The sequence below is a fragment of the Oncorhynchus keta genome, chromosome 28 (assembly GCF_023373465.1).
Source record: "Oncorhynchus keta strain PuntledgeMale-10-30-2019 chromosome 28, Oket_V2, whole genome shotgun sequence".
NCBI classification, from domain to species: Eukaryota; Metazoa; Chordata; class Actinopteri; order Salmoniformes; family Salmonidae; genus Oncorhynchus; species Oncorhynchus keta.
This window is the reverse complement of record NC_068448.1, coordinates 52784247-52798972: the sequence shown is the minus strand read 5'-3', so window position 1 is coordinate 52798972 and position 14726 is coordinate 52784247. Positions and strand designations below refer to the sequence as shown.

At 41.9% G+C, this 14726-nt stretch overlaps 1 protein-coding gene across 1 annotated transcript in view; it reads right to left on the bottom strand.

Moving 5' to 3' along the window:
• The window catches only part of LOC118361556 (cadherin-12-like), a 193346-nt gene that overhangs the window by 31035 nt on the left and 147585 nt on the right, over nt 1-14726 (bottom strand). The window contains exon 7 of the mRNA XM_035741578.2: nt 5487-5740. Coding sequence (XP_035597471.1) covers nt 5487-5740 — 254 coding nt within the window. The remainder of the gene's footprint in view (nt 1-5486; nt 5741-14726) is intronic.

Below are 14726 nucleotides of genomic sequence, written 5' to 3'. Positions count from 1 at the left end.
TGTGTAACATCAATATACTTCATTGTGAATACCTAACACATTGTACGTTTGTAGTCGGTCATTGGAATAACTGAGTGAACAAGAGAAGCAAAACAAAACTGAATTCCACTGCCATGAACAGATGGGGTAGAATACAGTGCTTCAGTCCACTTTCTAGCACCATGGACAGCTCAACTCATAGTTTTGCACCATGGGCTTATCTAGTCCCCTTCCAGGGCTATGGACAGCACTGCATACTTTTCAGAACCATGGACAGCTCTATCCTGTTCAGTGTCATGCACAACTCCACTAATTTCCAGCCCCTTTGACACCACACTGGCGATGGACAGCGACATACCACTGAATTTTACATATCTATGCAGTGTTCACATCTGCTTAACTTTCTCTGTTCAACCCATTGGCATTGAAGTGTGGCCTGAGCCTCAAACTAGAGTAGTTGGAAAGACAACTCCTCACCACACCTACTCTTCCACTCTTTCACATATAATGTGTAGTCTGTCACAAAGAGAACTCAAAAGAGAATTCAAATTCGACAATCATGACATTGGAACATATTTCCTTTCGATATTTCTCAGAAATATCGGCTGTGCAGAAGAAGCTTGCACATAAACTGAACATAACATTCTGAAATAATGTGAACTGTGCAGTCAAGTATTTGTGTTGAAAACGGCACAAACTTACGTTCTCCTCCACAGCACAAACTAACGTTCGCCTCCATCGAGTCAATATTAGAAGGCCATAAAGTCCTTTTATGGACAGAGTATGATGGAGAAGCCTGAAAGTTTACAGCCAAGGCGAGGGCACTGGATGCTGCACCTCTTCCTTTCAGAATATAAAAAAGTCTAAATAAATCAAATAAAAGATATTTGTGACCTCGTCATGTCAGAAAAGGTTGCACAAATGCAATCCCTCAAAGTCATCTGAACTTTAAGTTTATGTTTGGAGTAACTGTAAAATGCGCTATTCATGCATGTTCTTCCCTCAGCTAGAGAGGCAAAACTCTAAAAGCGTGATTCGCTATGCATGGAAGGTCATTGGTACTATTGTTTTGGAGGCGAGAAAGCAAAGTCTTTTCTCTGATGGCATGAAAATGAGCAATGTCAACTGTGGAGTTGCTGAATAATTAAACACACTCAAGTCAAAGTGAAAAATCTAAACAACAGAGAGCAAAGGCTTTTTGTTCGACAAATCTCTGCCTCATCCATTCTATTGTCTTTTACAAGATTAAATATTCATATTAAAACAAATACTTTCTTGGATGCAGGCTATCTTGTCCATCTGTGTATTGTTCAACCCTTGAGTAGTACATATTGTGAAATCATCATTGTAGAACTAAAAAGCAATCTGTCTAAACAAAAATAACTAATAGACTCCGAGACAAATCACCCCTCATAGTTTTTAAAACAATGCACACGGTTTCCATCTGTGCCGGAACACTCAATTGCCAATACAAATGCACTGAGTATTATTTTAAATGCGCTTTGCAACGAGGCCGAGAGAGAGTTTGGGGTTTTATTTTTGTTGAGTAGTTTAATCAAATTAGTATTGTTCAGCTGTAACAAAAGCCCAGGAGTCCAGGAGTTAAGATCATAGTAGTACAGCACTACCCAAGGTCCTATAGTTACTCATCCTATTTTTTAAACCATAATTAAAAGTGTAACCTTACTTGACAGGACTGGGTAACACAGCAAAAGAGGTAGAGATGGTTGGGCTTTATTGTTGTTGAATCAGTTCAGTGTAGGCCTGGAACAAACATTTTACAGTGCCACCAAGTGTCCTATACCAGGACTCTCCAACCCTCCTTCTGGAGAACTACCGTCCTGTAGGTTTTCACTCCAACCCTAATCTAGCGCACTTGATGTTAATAATTAGCTGGTTGATAAGCTAAATCAGGTTAGCTACTCCAGAAAAATGCTGGGTTGCAGGCTTTGGTTCAATTACTTGGGTTGTTTTCTGCTGGGTTATTGACGCTGGGTGCTGGATTACTGAGATATGACCCAGCAGGTCAGATCAGAAGACTGGAGGCGTAGTTTAGTAGGGGAGTGTTATTCAACAAGTTATTTTTTTCCCTATCCATGAGAGTAAATGTCATTCCTATTCATCTATTCTATTGTATAAGTATTATAGATTAATGTTTTTAAATGTGTTACTGTTGTGTGACTGAAGCTTACAGAAGTGTATAACTTCCCAAAAGCCTTTGTGAATACCATCTTTGTGAAAAATGAAGGTCGTGTGCCATATTATTAGTAATGGGGAATTGAAGCATTGACGTTTCCCAGACAGTTGTGTCAAAAATAGGTTCACTGCTCAAGGCTTTGATCAACACATTGTACACTATTGGCACCTGCTGGCCAAAATCATTTAGAGCAGCCAAATTACTAAAAATGTCACACGCTGTAGCACAGGCGCACACTAGCCTTTTTGTCTTCTACCGAAACAAATGCCAAACAAATCAGGTGGTTGTTCAACAAAATGAAGCTTCAGACACGTGTAACAACACCTGCACAGGATCAGTACATCCGAACATCACACCTGCGGGACAGGTACAGGATGGCAGCAACAACTGTCCGAGTTACACCAGGAATGCACAATCCCTCCATCAGTGCTCAGACTAGGCTGAGAGAGGCTGGACTGAGGGTTTGTAGGCCTGCTGTAAGGCAGGTCCTCACCAGACATTACCGGTAACAAAATCGCCTATGGGCACAAACCCACCGTCGCTGGACCAGAAAGTGCTCTTCACTAACAAGTTGCGGTTTTGTCTCACCAGGGGTGACGGTCGGATTTCGCGTTTATCATCGAAAGAATGAATGTTACACCAAGTACAGGCCTTCAAATCAAATCAAATTTTATTTGTCACATACACATGGTTAGCAGATGTTAATGCGAGTGTAGCACAAGCTTTTCGATACACTCGCATTAACATCTGCTAACCATGTGTATGTGACAAATAAAATTTGATTTGATTTGAAGGCCTGTACTCTGGAGCGGGACCGATTTGGTGGTGGAGGGTCCATCACGATATGGGGCAGTGCGTCACAGCATCATCGGACTGAGCATGTTGTCATTGCAGGCAATCTCAACGCTGTGCGTTACAGGGAAGATATCCTCCTCCCTCATGTGGTACCCTTCCTGCAGCCTCATCCTGACATCACCCTCCAGCATGACAATGCCACCAGTCACTCCTTGCTGTCCCCAGTCCACCTGACTGTGCTGCTGCTCCAGTTTCAACTGTTCTGCCTTGTTATTATTCAACCATGCTGGTCATTTATGAACATTTGAACATCTTGGCCATGTTCTGTTATAATCTCCACCCGGCACAGCCAGAAGAGGACTGGCCACCCCACATAGCCTGGTTCCTCTCTAGGTTTCTTCCTAGGTTTTGGCCTTTCTAGGGAGTTTTTCCTAGCCACCGTGCTTCTACACCTGAATTGCTTGCTGTTTGGGGTTTTAGGCTGGGTTTCTGTACAGCACTTTGAGATATCAGCTGATGTACGAAGGGCTATATAAATAAAATGTGATTGATTGATTGGTCATACTGCTCGTTCTGTGCGTGATTTTATGCAAGACAGGAATGTCAGTGTTCTGCCATGGCCAGTGAAGACCCAGGATCTCAATCCCATTGAGCAAGTCTGTGACCTGTTGGATTGTAGGGTGAGGGCTAGGGCCATTTCCCCCAGAAATGTCCAGGTACTTGCAGGTGCCTTGGTGGAAGAGTGGGGTAACATCTCACAGCAAGAACCGGCAAATCTGGTGCAGTCCGTGAGGAGGAGATGAACTGCAGTTGGTGGCCACACCAGATACGGACTGTTATTTTTTTTTGACCTCCCCTTTGTTCAGGGACACATTATTGCATTTCTGTTAGTCACATGTCTGTGGAACTTGTTCAGGTTATGTCTCAGTTTTGTTGTGTAAATATTTGTTTTAACATATTTTAAGTCTGCTGAAAAGAAACGCAGTTGACAGTGAGAGGATGTTAATTCTTTTGCTGAATTTACATTTACTCTCATGGGTGAAAGCCATGCCCCTAATAAGCCACACCTCCTGAAAACAACCCAAGGATTACATAACAAAAGACCCATCTGCTAGGTCAACCCAGCATGAGAGTTTAAAATATGCAACTGATGGTGAAATTAACCCATGTTTTGGTAATCCCAACAACCCAACATGTTGGGTTCTTCACGCAATCCAACTGGCTGGGGAGTCTAAATAAGCCAACATGTTAAATCCACGATGTGAACAGCACTGGGTTACCAAATAACCCAAATAGTTTTAGCCTATCATTTTTTTAGAGTGTGGTTTTAAAGTAAAAACTGAATCAGGTTAGTTACAACTGGGGATGGATTAAACGCCTATGGGAAGGGTAGCTCTCCAGGAACAGGCTTGAAGAGCCCAAACCTATACTATTTTGCAATCTTTCCTTAACCTTAATAAACATTGAGAAAGGTCATGAAGAGTCAAAAATATGTTTTTCATGACAGTGGATGATATTTGAAGGAAAACAGATTAAAATAAGCTGACCAGTAGGAAAAATAACTGTTGCTTCTACATTGATAAAGTTTGATAATAAAGTTACTGGTCCCCTCACTATGTCAAACACTTGGATTTATTATTAAGGGGACACGGCAAATTTGTAATGCACCAATAGTGTAACTAAGTACAGCCTTCTAACCAACATTGGATAAGGCATGTTTGCAGAGGGGCATGGTTTATATAGTTAGATAGCTACTCTACTGATGCCAACATTTGACTGTATGGTATCAGAAAATATATTTACTACTTTACCCTTAGTGAGCACTTCTACTTTGTCAAGATAATCCATTCACTTGACAGGTGTGGCAAATCAAGAAGCTGATTGAGCAGCATGATCATTATACAGGTGCACATTGTGCTGGAACAATAAAAGGCCACTGTCTCAAGTTGAGGGAGCATGCAAGTGGTGTGCTAACTGCCGGAATGTCCACCAAAGCTAATGACAGAGAATGTAATGTATAAACCACCCTCAATGTAGTTTTCGAAAATTTGGCAGTACGTCCAACCTCACATCCGCAGACCACGTCTAACCACGCCAGCCCAGGACCTCCACTTCCGGCTTATTTTCCACCATAATTTGCAAATATATTCATAAAAAATCCTACAATGTGATTTTCTGGATTTTTTCCCTCATTTTGTCTGTCATAGTTGAAGTGTATCTATGATGAAAATTACAGGCCTCTCATCTTTTTAAGTGGGAGAACTTGCACAATTGGTGGCTGACTAAATACTTTTTTGCCCCACTGTATGTATATATATATAAAGATATCATTTCAATGTTGTTTGAGTAGCTTTGTGTATCAAAAAACACATAGGTGTTTCAAAGAGCTATCATTCAAGGTGAGCTCATTAATATAATCTCCCCGCTCACTCAGCCTGTCTTTTCAAACTTCCTGTTAGTTAGTCATGAGAGAAAAAGTACTTTCAGAATGAGTTTTCAGGACCTTTAACTTTACCTGACAGGGCTGTTGCTAGCATCCAGATCCTGTCCGGTGACAGCTCCGATGATGTCGCCTACAGGTGAGTCCTCGTATACCTCCATCTCGTAAAGAGGCTTAGTGAACACTGGAGGCTCATCTACATCCAGGACGTTAATCTTCACTGTGGCTGTGTCCTTGAAGGCCCCGAAGCTGTGGAACCGCGGGTCCAGGTGGGCGTTTTCTGCATCTACCTTGAAGGTGTAGGCCTTCTTCGTTTCATAGTCCAGTGGCTGAAAGAAGGATATAAACAAAGACAGTGATTAGATGTGTTGATTGTATTGACTTCAACAAGGTGAAATTGCAATAATGCATATTTTGTTTACACCCACTCAATGTGTTCCATATCCTCAATACCAGCATTGCATACACCTACACAGTTTACAGGTTCAAATGTTCTCGCTCCAATGTCTCTGACATCTCTGCCCCGGGTTAGTTAGCTCGAGCTTAGGGTTGCCTCCGTAACCATCGGTAACCACACCAAGTCTGCAGCCGCGAGGTAAACATCCAATAGTGGTGACAACCATGTCCTCACGCTTGCCTGTCTCCTGGCCTCTCATGTGTGGCTGGCTGCCACTCACGTACGTGCACACATACACACATACATGCACACACGCATACATATTATACATACACACACACACTGACCTCTCATGTGTGACCTCAACGGCACTAACAGACAGACAGAGCATGGTAGGCACACCCGACTAGTCCTGTGTCACAGGAAATAAGTCCCCTTATGGTGTTAACAAGTGAAAACATCTGGTAAAAGCTGAGTTAAAATGTATTTTTGAAGAGGCCGCAAGCGAGAGTGAAAAGTTGTGAATTTAACATGAGGAAAAAACATGGTGATAGTCTTTTGTATGCTAACATGTACAGTGTAGTGAAAAGTATTTGCCCCATTTCTGATTCTCTCCTTTTGCATATTTTTGATACTGGATGTTATCAGATTTTCAACCAAAACCTAATATTTGATAAAGGGAACCTGAGTTTACAAATCCCACCCAAAAAGTATACTTATTTTATTTATTTAATTAACAAAGTTAAGCAACACCCAATTCCCCTGTTTGAAAAAGTAATTGCTCCCTTACACTCAATAACTGGTTGAGCTTTTTTTAGCTGCAATGACTGCAACCAAATGCTTCCTGTAGTTGTTGATCAGTCCCACAGCGCTGTGGAGGAATTTTGGCCCACTCTTAAATGCAGAACTGCTTTAACTCAGTGAAATTTGTAGGTTTTCAAGCATGAACTGCTCATTTGAAGTCCTGCCGCATCAATTGGGATCAGGTCTGGACTTTGACTAGGCCATTCCAATCTTAAAATGTGTTGCTTTTAAAATATTTTCATGTAGACTTGATTGTATGTTTTGGATCATTGTCTTGCTGCATGACCCAACTGCGCTCCAGCTTCAGCTCACAGACGGATGGCCTGACATTCTCCTGTAGAATTCTCTGATACAGAGCAGAATTCATGGTCCATTCTATTAAGGTAAAGTCCTGAGGCAGTAAAGCATCCCCAAACCATCACACTACTACCACCATGCTTGAGAGGAGAGGTGCGCAGACCTCTTTAGACATACTTTCACTGGAGACCTGGAGAGATATTACACTGAATATCCACAAACACATGCAGTACCCACTCGTGCGTGCACGCATCTACAAAGGCACACACACAGGCAAGAACAAGCACACACGCATGCATGCACGTGCACACACACAAAGCATCACCACAAAGCACCTCCTCCATATTCAGTGGGGAAAACCATGCTACAAGTCAATATACAAATTCAAGGTAAATGGGTTCCTATACTCAAATATTTTAAAATATTTGGAAAGAGAACATAAATTAATTGCAGTAGCTTTCCCCAAGCCTATAAAATACCAGCTGGCACTGGTTTTATTGCTTGCATTCCTTAGTCCTGTAACATTTTTATCAAGTCCCATCCACAAAGTTATTTTCCAAGGTCAGCACTTCGGCTTGTAAACACTGTCATTCGGTATAGGGTGCCAAGCAGTGGATTAAAACGTCGTAACAGCAGAGACTAAATGAGAATGAGGTCAGAGTTGGAAAACGCACTCCCGGCCAGCCACAGTTTTCAGCAATACATGGTCAGAAATAGGGTTACAAAAATCTGGTAACTTTCCCAAAATGTCCAGATTTTCCAGGAATCCTGGTTGGAGGATTCTGGATCCATGCTTATTCCCTCCTGATTCTGTGAATCTTCCGACTGGGATTCATAGAAACCCAGTACATTTAGGGAAAGTTACTGTAATTTTGCGACCCTATAGGTAGTAAGAAAATGCAGCCATTTTGAACACCCTGTTCACAATATACAAACTCATACACTATGATGATTGCATGTCAAATAAATCCCATAGACTACCCATGGGTTGCGAGGGTTGGGAAGAATGTCAAGAGCTTCATCGCTCTTTTAATGTGTCTGACTTCAGTGATAGCCCTGTTATTAGATTGGCGATGTATGTATCTGCTAATGGCTTCTGCTAAAAAGCAGTGAAAAGGGAACAAAACGGGGTGAAGAGGGGTAATGAGAGGAACTAACTAATGTGTCAATGCTTGAGCTGTAATCAAATCACATCTCCAAGTCTGTGTCCCACATGGCACCCTAATCCCAGCTCTGTTCCAAATGAATGCACTATGTAGGGAATAAGGTGTCATTTTGGACGTACTGGGGGTCTGCTGTCAGGGAAGAGAGAAGTATGCTCTTACCTCCCTATCTAGAACATGCCCCACTTATCCATGTCCATGGTTTGGTGTCTTATGGGTAAATACATTTCCAGCGTTCCACATTCCTGAAATTATGACCGGAATGTGTGTTATTGCATGCTCACTGACAGAGAGAGGTAGGCTGCATTACAAATGCAACTCTTTTCCCGATATATAGCACTACTTTTAGCCAGGCCTTAGTCAAAAGTAATGCACGATATAGGGAATAGGGTACCCTTGGAGACGCAACCACATGGTCTCCCTTCTCAACAGAGGGGAATGTGTAAAGAGGACAGACATGCAGACTTCCTCTCATGTCAGTGTTGCTGCTCTTCAACATCACAACAGAGCATGCTTTAAATTCTAGACGGGCTGGTTTAGCCCTTTGATATGTTAATGTGCACCTTCGTTGCACTGGCGGTGTTACTGAATGAAGGAAACCCAAGGTTTTTCAATTGAACACTATTTATGATCCAAGGGACTTTGTTAATTTTGAATTAATCAAGGCACTGTCGTCATAATCTCTTAGGTAAAGATGTTAAGATTTCAGCAAAACTTGAAAATATGTTGTTAGTCTCTGATTAAAAAAATTATGAATTCAAAACACAATACAATAATACACAATACAGTGACAATATTTGTTATAATAGCCCTTTAAAAAACACCAGTACATACAGTATATTGTAAGCTGTCAAGTGCGTTATGTTTTATCTGTATTTCTGGCTTTGACTTGGGGGCTGCTTTTGGCTTCTCCCTCTGATCTACCTCCCTGAGCGCATGAACATTTTTTATGCAGGCATTTCTCAGTCTAGCTACTCCCTGGTGCTTTATTTTGGAAGCGGAAGCAGGATGATACATTTTTAATAGGTTCTCCATTTGTTTGTGTTGAGTTCAATATTACAATAACAGATCATTCAACAACCTCTGTCCCCCTGTTAGCTCTTTCCCCATTTATCCCTCCCTCCCTCCCTCCTTAACCTCCTCACCTCACCTCACCTCACCCTACCCTACCTACTTCCCTCCCTCCCTAACCTCCTTACTTCCCTTCCTCCCCCTCCCAGCCCTCTAACCAGGGTGTCCAATCTCATGCTAACACCCTGAGATAAATATAAACCTGTTTTTCTACAGAATAATTGTTGCATTATGACACTTCATCACAACAGCTCATTATCAACACAACTGTGTTGATAACACAACTGCCAGACAAACAAACAAGCCTAAAGATGAACGCAGGTGTAAAATTAAGCAATTCTTCCTGTTAAATCTTTCATAAGTGGCTGAGTCATAAATCCCATTTAGTATCATGTATGTAGTACAATGTCATTCATGAAGCATTATCTTCCTTTAGCTTCACATGACTTCAGCCTCGATGAGAGAAAATCACAGCCAAACAGGGCTGTCAACACAACATCACAACACCATTTTTAATTCCTCTCGTGTGTTTTACAGTGATTTTCATAATCAACAACAACAATAATTGCAGGAAAGGCAAAGGAACAGGGTCTCTTGCTGATCCCAGATCAGTTGAGCCATTGCAGTATGTATAATAAATGGGTCAGTGGATGAGGGCCGGTCCTATAGCCGTTTGGAGCTAGGGTGGTGTTTTTCACAGGGTCAACTCAGCCATTGACTGACTGACAGCTTGACAAATTTCACCCCATCCTGGGGGTGTCAGACTAGCATTAGCCCTCTGTCTTCTCCCATGACATCACCGGTCAATTGAGCATGGGTGAGGGGATCATTTACATCCCGGGAGAGTGCCTTGATGTTCCATTGAATTTGGTGGCCTCACACTGCTGAGATAAAGAGGCTGCTTACTTTATTGTCCTACCGTCAGTCACACTGGTCATTGTCCTTGGTTCTCTCACTGCTCTTCCCTCCATACAGCTCTCTCACTGTGATGTGGTGTCGGTATGAGACTGCGTCCCTATTCCCTTAAGTGTACACTACTATTGACCATGACACATAGGGATCTCGCCAAAGTAGTGGGTTGTATTTGGAATAGGGTGCAATTTGGGACGCAGACACAGTGATGTGGTGTTGGTCTGAAAGACCTGCCAGCCAGCTAGCAGCCTAGCAGAAGTCCTGCCTAGCTGTCCACACTGCAGCGAGCTGAGCCTACAGCGGAGTGGAATCAGTGCCTGTGAGAGACTCCTCACATTAGCTAGGACAGGGTTTGGCTGAGAGATGAGCCCTGACACACAACTCTAATCTATTACACCCCCACATGCACACCTCCTCCAGACCACCAAAGAGAAACCACCACTCCATCCTGAGTGCATTGCCCCTTGTCTTCTTAATTTCCCTTTCTCTCGCTCTCTCTTCCTTACCCTCATGCACACACTCATTCGGGCACACGCACGCACACACACACACACACACGCACACTTTTAAGGTTTGATGAAGGTGCTATGTCTATGTTGGGCCACCTGTATCTCCTGCTGATCTGTGGCATCTTCTTTGCCTTCCTCCTCCACATCCTCCTCCATGGGTGCCTTGCACACCAAGGCCCAAAATAACTCCCCTCACCTCCTAGTGTAACATCCAGTTCAAACCACTTCTTTGAGTCCTAAGACTGTTCTCTCTGTTTCAGCATGGTATGTCAGTAAAGGTCCCTATATGCTATATATCCATCAGCTCACTTTTTCTAACAGTGATACACAGTATAGGAAGACTGAGCATTCAAATGAACAGAAACACATGTATGTTTTATTTTCATCACTTTTGGGTTTAGTTGGTTTTGTACTTTCAAGGACTTTGATCTTAAATAAATGTTGAAAAGCTTACTGGAAACCATTGATTCTGAAGTTCCCAATGGGTGGCAATGTGACAAGCAGAAAATCCAGGCTCATACTTTTCACTTCTTCTCCACTGAAGATGGTGCTGCCGTCTTAGCACTTAGCTCTGACCATTACCTTTTTAGATCCCAGTAGTAACTCATCAGGACCCAAGAAGTGCCAATGGTTTAGAGGCTCTCAGATAATTTAATGTTCAAAAATTCCAGTAATTACATTTCTGATGGAGAAATGAGACTGTCTGGCTTTTGCTAAATGAAGTGCTTAATTGATGACGACTGACTGGGATATAAAAGGTCCACTAGACTAGCTTAATACTGACAATGGTTCTGACTTTGAAAAGAAAAATTGGAGGCAAGGAAGGAAGCAAGGAAGCAAGGAATCATTTCAGTTCATTCTTCAAATTATTAAATCAATATTGCTGTTTTGCTGTTCATTGTGCTTCGTGCTTTGTGTTTGAAAATTGTGTAGCTAAATGCATCTCTCACGGTGCCGTAGAGTTACTGTGATATTGTACACATTAAAAACAAAAGGTTCTATATAGTGCCAAATAAGGGTTCTATGGGAAGAATGAATGATAGTTCTTCGGATCCCTTTTTGGTGCTGTATAGAACCCTGCGCATACAGTTGTAAATGGAACCTTTATGGTGCTATAAATAACCCATTCCTAAGATGATATGAATAAGTAATACAATAAGGTTCTATATAGTACCAAAAAGGGTTCCACTATGGTTATAACCCTTTTTTTGTTGCTTTAAGGAACCATTTTTAAAGGTTCTGTATAGAACCTTATTGGAGAATGGTTCTACAATCTCAAAGGTTCTACAAAAAGAACATTTGAAAAAAAAATATGTATATTGATAGCCATATTATATTGTTAAAATTCCTTAAGTTGTATCATGTTCATTGAAGAAAAATTTACAAGAAAATTGAGAAGAACTGATTGTCACAACAGTTCTCAACATAAGGCCATACAGCAGTCTTTCACAAAACACTGTCACTGGCCATAATCATTGTCATTGTCATGCCATATCGCATGATACAAAAAAAATGTGTTAAAACTGGAAAGACATTCTCACTCACTCATCCACAAAAAGAGCTGTGCACAAACCACGCCCCAATATTCTCATGAGCTGTTGCCATACATTTTTATTATTACTAAAAGAGGAAGTAACCCTTTTCTGAACAACAAAGAACCATGTAATGGCTAAAAGGGTTATTTGGGTTCGTATGTTTTTTACATAGAAGCACCCTTCCCAAAGAACCCTTGACGATCACTATTTCTTTGGCGCACTTTTTGAATGTGTGATACTAGTAGTCATGAGGAAAGTAGAACCTCACATTTTTTGCTGCACTAGTTTGGTACTCGCCATATCCTACTGTTCTGGTTGGCTTGCGGCATAAATAGTGTTTCTAAATGAGAGACAGCATGAGTCCTGTATAGTATTTAATTGGATCCCCTGGACAGGAGCCAACATGGTTTATGCCACACATGTTTCCGCTAAACAATACCATTCCTCCAGGCTTAGTACATTTCAATTACACATATCGGCAGTCCAGTCATTTTCCCTCACATACGCTTAAAGGAAGACGAGAGGAAGCGAATGAACATGCGAGCAGACAAATGCACCACAAACACACTAATCTGACTACAAGCCTCTTACCAGCACAACCCAAGGATGTACTGTATCATGCATGGGCCATTTTTTCTTTCTCCCTCTGTCATTAATTATTTGGGCAAGTGTGTAGGTTTGTTTATGTGTGTGTGTGTTTCCCTGCATGTAAGTGTGCCTCTGCTTGTGCATATTCAGGCAAGTGTGAGTGTGTGTCTCCAAGCATGTGGTGTGCATACATCTCTTACTGGGACTGGGGATTCCTCTACTGTGGCGTCTGTCTATTGTCTCTGGTAATCTTTTTTTTTGCAGAAGGGATGTCTAACACTGCATGCGTATGTCCTTATCCCTCCACGCCTCACCCTGCATGTTACTGTATGGGTAGACTGGGAAGCCGATGATTATCCCCTGAACCCGTTACCCTGCCTGATCCTCTTATCATACAACAAACCTCACTGAACCCCTGATTTGGGGTCTGCCAAACTGTGTGCAGAGCTGCTGCTTCTGGGTTTCTCTGCCCTCTACCCACTGCTGTGGGGGCAATGAGAGAGGAAAGAAAGCGAGTGAGGGATAGAGACGAAGAGAGAGGTAGTAGAGAGAGGGGGAGAGATTCAAACAAGGGCCTATTTGCACACACCTCTCTAGGGACTGACAGCGATCCATTCTAAGACGGTGTGTAGGCGGGTCAGCATTCTGAAGTAACACCGTCAAGAACTCATACAGACTCCATCTCCCTCTTACACCCCTTTCACACCCTTCTACTCATACCCCACTGTGTCCCAGAGATGGGTCAAGGAACGTTTAGACAATTACACTGTGGGGGGATCCAGTGTGAGTGGCTCAAAGATGTCTCCCATGGATGTTAGCTTTGTGCAGTCGCCTCCCTGCGAGGGGAATACATCACACTGTTCCACTGTTGTGATGGCACCGTATCAAGCACAGGAGGTAAAACAATAGAGGAGAGATACGATGGAAAGGAATCTCTGGCCCATCAATGTGTGTTTTTTACGACGTAAACAAAGAAATGTCCTCATTTACATCATAATCTGGGCCTGTCTTGTTTATAATTACCTTATTCACAATTGGAGTGTCACAAGTCAGTTCAGTTTCAATGATCTACTGCAGTGGTCACCGACCTTTTCTGAGTCAAGATCACATGCTGAGTCAAAATGCAAGCCAGGATCTACCGCTCAGATTTTTTCTAGACACGACTTAAAAGACGTAAACCTATTCAACATGAACTAATTAGAAACAGTTCTGTAGCAATGAAGTTTGTGCCGTATGCTATAGGCCCAATACAATGTCAGTGATATTGGCTATGCTTGAATTTCCCTGCCAATGTAGTTCTTCTCAGACCATTTTGAAATGATATTTAAAAAATGTAGGTATATGAACACACTGGTAAAATATAATTTTGTTGTATTACTTGTGAGGCACAGCTGAGTGAGCATAATAATTAGCTTCTTTTTTTTTTACTGGACTGATGGCCTGCATCTGACGGTCAGTCAGAGGGGAGGGAGCAGTGGATATATATATATCTATATATCTACGATCCACTCATAGGCAAAACATATGCCTACATACATTAACAATACACATGCGGGCACACACACACAAACACACACACACACTCAGCCATGCGCGCACAGACACAAACTATGCAGAATATGCACTCTGCATACACATTTCCCTGCATATTGTTTAGGATAAAAGGAGTACACCAACCTGTGGTGGAGGCAATAAAAACCCAATTTAATCCAGAGGAAAAACTGAAGGATTTGTGATTCCCCAAAGTATCAAATTCAGTCACATTTGCATACATCACCTGAAAGGCACGGATAAAAAACAGGAAGCAATGAATGACACCAATTTGCCATGTCTGCATGGGTTTAGGTACTCTTATTCTTTTATTATTTTATTCTTTATAAAAAAAATCTGGATTTTCCCAACTCAGGTTTTTGAAGAAAGCTTTTTTTGGGTATACAGTATATTCCTTAAAACTATTTGTCATAAAAGTTGATTTTTCACATTTGTACATGAAGCAACCACTATTGTGCTCCAAGGGAAATACCTCTGAAAAACTACAA